Raw genomic sequence first — 9,503 nt, 5'->3', positions numbered from 1 at the left:
CAGGAATTAGAAAAATGGATTCAGCAAACAAGCGTAGGACTGGGTCCTGGAGTGAACAACCACATTTAGGTGTACGCTGTGGAAGTTGCTGAAGTTACTCGCAATTGCATGTACAATTTGGGTAACTGCACATGCAAATAGCCTTTCATGCAGGAACTTTCATGTTAATTAGGCAAGCAACTACAGAAACATTTGCATGCACAGAGTAAATGCTTAAAATATCTGAAAAAAATCAGCACACAGTTTCAATTCCTTTCTATATTAAGATACAGATCAGAAATCTGGGCAGTGTTGATATTGGACTGTCACTGACTTTAATAAGCCAAACATCTGGAGATTTCTGAACCTCCATTTTATAACCCCCATTTATAAATTAAGTTACTAATATGACACAGTTTTCAGATGTGTATATTTTTCTTGGAAAAGATGTGCTATATTTCAGACTTAAAAGCTATATCATTGCTTTGAAATCTCATCAATTTTAACTAATAGATTCCAAGCTGTTTCAAGTGTAACGCTTGTCTGTGACAACCACTTCCTTTTGTGTATTTAGAGTCTGTGTTTTAGTAAATTTATTTTTTAGACAGTGGGTAGAAGGTGAAAACAGGGAAGAAATGACCCCATAAATGAATAAATGAATAATAGTGAAACTGTATATATGCAAAGTACTGTCAAGCATACATATTTAAATTGGAAGGGATGTTAACTGAAAATGAAGACTCTTCAAGAGCCACTGGTAGCCATAGCAACCATAGCTTTTTCAGAAATTAACATGATTTAAATATCATCAGTGCCCGCTTAGTTTGTGATTGTAATTATTTAGCAATCTGCTGAATCATTTTCATTGTATTCTGCACATTCTACTAACACAGTAATCTTCTTAACCAGCACTTTGGTTGGTGAGATTGGGATCTTGATAACTAGTAGAAGGTACTGGTTGTACTGCTGCCCTCTTTTTTCATTGAACTAAGACATCTGCAGCACCAGCTTCCAAATCAGGCCATAATATTGGACCTTAACATAAAACCTTGGACAATAAATACAGCCTTAATCTGCTGCGTTAAACCTTTTTAGTGCTGAATCAGCTTGCACATATAAGGGAGGCATAGCTGCTCCAATTAGATCATTACAAATTAAAGTACGTGGCAGTACAGCCCACTGAGCTCAGAAAGCTGGATAACCCAGCTGAGCAGCTCCGTAACTAGTGGCTGCCCCGTGCCAAAGTCCTTACTACCATTTCTAAACTTGTTAGCTCATAAAAACAGCAAAACTGGCTTTCAGCTGTAATTACTGCAGTGATGAATGCATAGGAATGTACCCAAAGAACCAACAACTTACCATTACTATTTCATTTTCCAGAGATAGGTTTAGAACAATGATCAATGTCCTGGGAGATGCCCTGGCTGCTGGGATCATGGCCCACATCTGCCGGAAGGAGTTTATCAAGGACGGTGACGAGGTAACAACGCCATGAGCCAGGGTGGGCCAGCATGTGCCATACTGCGGCAAAGAACCTGCAAACTCTCAGCCTCCCACATTTGTTTCATCTAGTTTAGAAAAGGTGTTTCAGAGAGAGGACAGAATTGGGCAATGTGCTGCTTAGCCAGGTGCGGTGGAGGGGTCCTTTTCCATGAGTCATGCAAAAAGCCACCCAAGTTCAAAGCTTGCCAGGCAGCTGTCTGGCACACCAGGGCTGGGAGCAGGAGAAGTAGCTGCACTGTCCTCCAAATGCAGGAGATGCTGGAACTGCGAGTCCCACACTCAGTACGCAAGTCCTGACTGACCAGTAAGTCATCTTTCTTCTAAAAATGTGACCAGCAACAGAGCAGGGTGACAAATATCCTTGGGTATTTATGTGTATCTATTACTGTATATATGCATAATTAGTAAGTTCTCACCAAAAGCAACTGCCCTGGGTGTTTCAAGCCTCTGTGTTGGCATAATCTGGAGCCACCACTGCAATAATTTCCTTTCTGGACTAGCACAGGTACATTGCTCTATTCTAGACTTCATTCTCAGGCATCTTCATGCCTCCTACATTTAATACAAGTTGCTCCTTACATCTTTATTTTTCCTTCTCTATATCTTATTCCATACACCTCACATACCTCTTTATTCTGACCCTGCCTTCCTCCACTCCTATACTTTTTTTCCTTCCTCCTTGGCATGCATCATTCAGTCTTTCCTTCTACCAGGAACTCCTTCTCATGCTCTTCCTTCAAATTCTTGACAAAGGAGATTCCTAATTCCACAAGCCCCTCATGCTTGGAGGTGCTAATCTCCAACCATTTCGGCTCATGGCAGACTCTCATTACCTTTCTTCCACAAAGGCAGAATAGTTTCTGCAGAAAAGTTTCTGCATCAGGACTGATTTTGACAAGGCATGTTTCATTTCTGTGCATCATTTGTAGTATTCCACAAAGAACAACAGTATTAATAGCAAAGGGTTATTTCTGTTATTATTTCTCGCATTTTACAGAGAGTCCTTCTGGTAAATCTCATTCTCAGGCCTTCCTGCAACATGCATTTAAAATACCTGCTCTTTCAAGTTTTATGTAGAAAGACAGGCCTTGTCCTCTGAGGTACTTACCACCTGCAAGAATTACTTATGACAGGATTAGGCCTGAATATATGGGCTACACATATAGCGAGCTACCAAAAACCTAACATACAACCCAATGGTAGGATATGTCATCTGTTACAAAGCCAGGAGAGTAATCTGAGTTCCCGCACAACACAGACCTCCTGACATTTCATTGCTTTATTTAGATCTCGGTCAGAACTCAAGAAGAGATGTTTCAAGACCATAAAATCCCTCCTAAGGGATTATTTAGTCATCCATGATGAGTTTTTTCTTTGCATCATGCTCTATAATTGTATTAAAATATACCATTAATCTGTCATACATTTTGGCTGCATAATTTGTGGAGTTAGCAATGTATACCCAAGGGCCAAATTTTCTCAGCTGCAAGCCCGCCTCTTTTCTCTGCCAGTATTTACGTCTTATTTTCCCCATCAGAACTTCTGCTTTGATTTAAAGGACACTACAATATTTAACTTATGAATCAGTCAATAAAATCTTTATTTCTTTTGAAACAGTGCAAAATGAAAAGACAGGTGTTACTATAGTGGGTTAGGAGAAAGGCAGAAGGCAACAACAAATGAGTTACTGCACTCAAGAGCAAGCACTGCCCAAAGCTCAGCATACTGGTCCTTGAGAGTCTGTATCTTTCAAACTTAGCCCTGAAATTCTAGTCTTTATTTACCCTACTTAATTGCTTTACTGATGCAAGCAGTTATTCCTGTGAGTATAAGTTACATTAGAGTTGTGACACAATTTGAATTTTTGCATACTTAGAGACACCTTCACTTTATCCAGATGGTGCAAAGATGCTCTAGTGTATATGAGAAACAGGTCTTGGGAGTCCATGGAGGCCCTAGATAATCCTGGTGAATGTAAAGCAGACCACAGGCTTTCAAAGGAAGAATTCCTTTCCTGTTGTATGCAGCAAACAGTGGCAGTATTCCCACTCTTAATGCTTGCTTTTCACATAGGTGCCATTGATCTGTGAAACTAAGCCTATTAACGTCCATCAGCTTGTGGCTTACCAGAGGAATGGCTGTGTGAAGACCATGACTGAATCTCGTGGACCAGAAACAGTGAAAGGGTTTCAGCACCACATACCCGTACAAGTGGAGCAAGAAGAAAGTCCAGTGGAGAATCACACTAAGAAATCCAACAGTAAAGACCACTGCACTATTGAAATAAATGAACTAGAAACAAATGTGTAACTGCTATGTTCAGGGGTATGTCATACCCCTGTGACCTGATACCCAAGCTCTACCTCACAGCTGGAAGAGGGACTCTTTGCCTTGAACAGGAAAATGTGGAATTATCGCCACCCTGCTTGTACTGGAGCTCGGAGACCAGCTGTGAACATCAGGAAAGGCACGCAGTTGGAAGAGACATGGGCTTCTTTAGGTGGAAAATTTTAATACTGAAAAATTAACTAATGGACAACTACTGTTTTATTCTGCACTCATGTGACTCCAATGTAGTATTAGACACTCCTTTGGCTTCTTTTTATAAAAGCTTTTTTTATTTGACCCTTTTTGATTTTGTAACCAAAGCCTTTTTTTTTTGTGAATCTCAGTAATTATGAACACTGTATTTATGTAGATTTTTTGCTATGTGAAAATGTTTCACCAAAACTACTAAAGATACTTATTTTGTCTAATATTCGCTAAATATAGAGTTTGTGCTTAGTTTTAGAACAGCAGTAAGAAAATCACACTGATTTCCTGATCTCAAGGGGATACATATGTTACTAAATAACACTTCAAGCAGAGGTGAAGCTAAGCAGGCATTTTTACAAGAAAGCACATGAGGGTAATTCTGATGGACAGCCTTCAGAGACAGGCATCCAAGCGTGATACATAACATGAAGAATTCCTAGGTCACTGCAGAGCACAGTTTGCCTTCCAAGTGCCAGATTTATTAACCTTTTTTTTAACCTAACTCTTCGGTAGAGTCAGTACCATGCACATGCAGTGGCAGAGGCGATGTGAGCCCTAATCCATAAGCACTGGTGCTAATGTGTCCTCTCCTGTAAAGTGTAGGCTGTTCTACTGTAAATATGTACAAACCCAAAGCTCAAGCTATCGAACCGTATGCTTCATCCGAAGGGCAGATGAAACACAAACTGGAACCCAATGATGCTGAGTAATATTGGGGTTTTGTGAGGACTTTGCTGTGGAACTGTCCCGCCATTTCTCATAATTCAGTGGTTGATCTACATTGACAGTTACTCCCTTTCTACTCTCTGATGAATCTTTCAGTTACAATAAAATCTGCTAAGTATGTTTCCAATGTTTGTGATAGAGAACATCTTTAATAAACCTGCCATTTCAAAACCAGGCTGTCTGTGCACTTCTACTGTTAGTATCTTATTGCTCTGCCAAAAGGGAGAGTGGAAAGAGGAAACCTTTTGAAAAGTTGGGATTCAACCCAGAGATTACATACTAGTTTATACTAATACACTTGACCTATTATATTTAGCTACTTGTGACATATCAGTTTCAGATAACATGTAAGATAAGTACTCACCAGAAACAGAAGTGCTTCATGCACATAATTAATTGTTTTCCTGGGATGGAAATGTTCACCTCTTCTTCAAGCACTCCTGTTCAGACTGTTTCTTTTGTCATGTACTAATTAGTTGCCCCAGAGGGCTGTAGTATAGGTAGTTTAATCATCAAATGGGAGAGCCAAAACGAACAAACATACATTTTATTTGCCTATAATTCCTCAGAAATTATGTATTAATTTGAAAATACATACAGTAGGTAACTATTTTCCTGATTTGATCCTAGAGTGAAAACAACAGACACAGAACACAAAGAATAGGGAAGAACTGAAGTTATTCAAAACAACTTGCTCCTGAACAAGTCCTGTAACGGACCTGCTTGACAGAGTGCTGTGCCATTAAAATGAGTGATTTGGGAGAGCTGAGGCTAGTCTGTGCCTCTCTGAATGGGCAGAAGCACCAGCTGACAACCACAGCATCTGATCCCTTCATCCCAGCAGCACGGGCAGCTCCAGGAGATCCCCTTCTCCCTTCCCCAGCTGTCCCCTCCTCTTCCCCAACCCGATTATTTATGAGGCCAGATGAAGAATCAGCTGAAAAGTGCTTTTAATTCAAACCAGTTCACGTATGTTTTTAGCGCAGTCCTAACAGACAGTTGTGTCAACACAAGTGACGGGGTCACACAGGGACAAGAATAAGCAGCCAGGGATGAAACAGCCTTAGCGTACATGGAGAGGGCAGGATCTCTGTATGCGGATTTTGTCAGCATCGAGAACATAACATAAAGTTTCAGCTTCACACAGTTACAGCTATGTGAAGTGATAGTAAAATCCTGCCAGTCATCTATCACTTCACAATCACTTTGCATAGTTAGAAATGATGAAGAAAGAGGCCATACGTAGATACAAGATTTGGAATGAGTAGTTCCAAACTAAGTGGTTTTGGATGAGTTTGCCTACACGCTGTGACAAAGTGCCATGGTCTGCCAAGCAGAAAGTGTTGCTAGCCTTACCACCACCTTCTTCTCCAGCCACCTATAACCTTTTGGCTAACTACAAAGTGCAAATCCTTTTGCCTGCTCGCCTGAGACAGCGTACTTAGTCTGACACCCTTCAGCTTAGTCGTGTCTCAAGAGGTCTAAGCCAACTCCAGTGCTAAGAAGCTGCGACTTCTACAAGGAGACCTTCATATGAGATAAAGCATCAAAGACCAGGAAAAGGAGCCAGCTGAGCTGCACAAGTCCTACACAATAAAGGAAACCATAATTTTGCGCTTTACGCTCTGGCAAGTAGGAATGCAGAAGTCTCATGTGTGAAGGTGTATTTTTATGGAATAAACATGCTGTTTTAAAATTAGCCTTCAGCATTCAAAGCCTGTTCATACATAGACTGGCCAGTTTTGCTTTGTGAATTTGAAATGCATTAATATTTTTACATTATATTGTTTGGATCTTTAAAACTTGGGGCTTATACCAATATGTGCCTCCCATTCACCCTAAAAATTACACCAATCATAACTTTGTGAGTTGCTGTCTCCTGTAGCTTGGAGCTACTGTTTGCTGTCTTACATTTTGCTTTTACAAACTCTTTTCAGGTCAAGTTTATTTTTTGTTGATGTTGTCTAGGGCCTTGCACCAAAGCAGCAGCTGCAATGTGAACCAGCTGGGAGGAAGGCAGTGGTCCACTTTCTCCCCTGACCTTTATCATTTGTGGCATCAAATACTGCTAATTAGAGGCCTGCGGCACTTTAGTTCTTTGTTCTGGTAAATACACATTGCTCAGTGCAGCATGATCTTGACTGGAGCATCTGACTAAGAACACAAGACACCACTGTTAACTGTGGAGAGGTAAACACTGAAATTAAAATAATTTTTACAGTAAGTTTTCCTCCATGTTAGCTATTTTCTGTGTCTCATGGTGTTTGCTGTCAAGCAGCTTAACATATGGTACAATTAGGCAGTAGGTTCCATATCACATTTCCATGTATGGGTCTGTTCGCATTTTCCAACTGGAATCACGCATCCTTCCAACAAAAATAATGAAGCTGTTGACTATCAAGTTAGAGTGCAAGCTTTGTGTTGGTAAATATGCTTCTCTTACTTTCAGAGCATAAAAACAAACATGTGACCTTTACAGTCTCAACACTTTTCTATTAAAAAAAAAATCAATCAATCAGCCAATCTATCACTAATTACAACAGTTTGCATGGAATACTTTCAAATATATCTGGAAAGAACATATTTCTTAACTGGCAACATTCAACCATATTTTGAAGTTGCCTCCCCCTGCTAAAAAGAAAGGGAACTCAGCCAATTAAAGTATACTCAAGACACACTAGGGGAGTGTTGAGGAGGGACAGGAGATAACTAAGAAGGGTGGTGCATTGTATACAGCTATGGAAGAAATAATTTGGGAAGTAACCAAAATCAACACATGCTTGTCAGAGACAGTCATTTTATGCTGGTTAATTTGCAACTGCATTGCTCTAGAGATACTATCAAGAGGAAAGAAGCCACTGCAGGTTGTTGTAAAACATCATTAAAGACATCTTAAAACAGGTTCTTGAGGATTTTGCCAATGCAAAGGAAGTTTTAAAGTGTTGAATAGCTGCAATAAATCCTTGTGCAAGAATTATAACTGGGAGAAAGAGACATAACCAGAGCACTTCTACACTTCCCACTAACTCCCAAGATCTTCTGGCTGCCCACCCAAATATAGAAGTTTATGGAACTAATACAGTTACTCATATTCTCAGCTAGTCTTAATTGATGCCACTTAAATGACTTAATTGCAGCTAAGCTTATTTGTGTCACCTGAATATGTATCCTAACATACAAATAAGATTATCTAAGTAATTAGCTAAAACATTAACTTGCAGACTCCCTCCTTGCTATAGTAGCAATTCTAAAGCACTTAGAAAATACAGTAACTCTGTAACATCACTGTTTGATGAGCTCTCTCTTTCGATTCTACCACAAACGTTAATTTTAGTCCCTTTTTAACAACAGTGAACTGATTTGTAATACTTTCAAAGCAGACGGAAAGCTTCATCTTCAAGCCAGATGGATAGGCTTGGAAATGACCTCAGTCCTTTCTGTGCTTTCCATAAAAATGAGGTAACTACTAGCAGAAGGTGGTTGATGTGTGCAAGAAAAATGTGTAACCTGGGAAATGAATTGAATCTGGAAAACTCAGGCTGCCTTTGATCTTGCCCAGTGCTAAGTACTCCTGTGCCTGTGTCTCTACTGAACGACCAGGTATGTTTTCACATCAAGACAGCTATCTTTCGTTACAGTCACAGTGGCAATGAGAAATTGCTGGTTTTCCTCTCCAGGCACTGAGCTGGCTGAGATCACAGCCCTCCAGCTGAGGACTAAGTACAGTGAGGAGAGAAAGAAATGTGGGTTTTTCCACGGGGATGCTACTGCTGCCTATCTTGCAGCGGGGGAGCACATCTTTTTGCAATAATAATGTCTGGAAAATATCTGACTTTGCTGCTTTTGAAAAAGAGGCCACAGAATAGACAAATTAATGCATCCATTCACTAAGGGCCGAGCTGTAAACAAAATTACATGCATTAAATTTTTCACTTTAGCCTATGATTTCACATACAACTAAGGAGCAATATATGCTCAAAATTACATTCCTCGCTAACAGCTTTGGAGTCTGTTGATTGATACTTCTGGAATTTACGAGAGAGTTTGTCCCACAAAACCCCAAATGGATGAGATCAACAGAACAGGAAGGCTGGTCACTACTTGAGTTCATTACTCACTATCTCAGACTTCTCATGTGATCTCATCATGGTCAAGTGACTACAGGAGAGCAGGGTTTGCTTCCCTCCTATAAACACAGAAAAAGTAGTTTTCTAACTCAACAGAGTGTTGCACGGTAAGAATAAACTGCTGAAGACAGAGGCAGTTACATAACACATTATGATTACCTTGGATTAGCCACTTCTATCTCTCTGGAAGCACAGGATCACTACCCACAATAATCACAGGAATTGCCGAGCTCCTGTTTTAAGTGACAAAATCTCAGATTCCATCATTTATAAAGTAGCAGTGGTTCCATCTCCATAGCCTGGAAGATGATATATGGGAATGGATCTGGCACAGCTGAGACTTTTGGCAGGTTTGTGTCACATAATATTTCAGATATTTTACAGGCTGTCAAAGTAAAATCAGAGCAGTCTGTTACTGAGAGAGCGGTATTTTGGTGAAGGAATAAAGAAGGCTTCAGGAAGACAAGATGGGGAGTATTGCTAGGGGAAGAGGTAGAGTGTTTAGTCACTTCTGCAATAGAATTAAACCTCCTTTCCTTCCTGGCTCCAAGATATAAGGGTACCAACAGTAGGGATGGAGCAAGACACCCCTCTCCTCTCAAAGCTTCTGCTTGCAGACAGCCACTAAAGACA

General features: G+C 40.2%; 1 protein-coding gene across 1 annotated transcript in view; it reads left to right on the top strand.

Moving 5' to 3' along the window:
* The window catches only part of LOC104471502 (excitatory amino acid transporter 5-like), a 53,198-nt gene extending 49,406 nt beyond the window's left edge, over window positions 1-3,792 (top strand). Inside the window, exons 10-11 of the mRNA XM_010086860.1 lie at window positions 1,360-1,459; window positions 3,556-3,792. Coding sequence (XP_010085162.1) covers window positions 1,360-1,459; window positions 3,556-3,792 — 337 coding nt within the window. The remainder of the gene's footprint in view (window positions 1-1,359; window positions 1,460-3,555) is intronic.
* The last annotated feature ends 5,711 nt before the right edge of the window (window positions 3,793-9,503 follow it).

The sequence above is a fragment of the Pterocles gutturalis genome, unplaced genomic scaffold (assembly GCF_000699245.1).
Source record: "Pterocles gutturalis isolate BGI_N339 unplaced genomic scaffold, ASM69924v1 scaffold27376, whole genome shotgun sequence".
Classification (NCBI taxonomy): Eukaryota; Metazoa; Chordata; class Aves; order Pterocliformes; family Pteroclidae; genus Pterocles; species Pterocles gutturalis.
The sequence above is the reverse complement of the archived record's forward strand: the minus strand, read 5'-3'. Positions and strand labels throughout refer to the sequence as shown.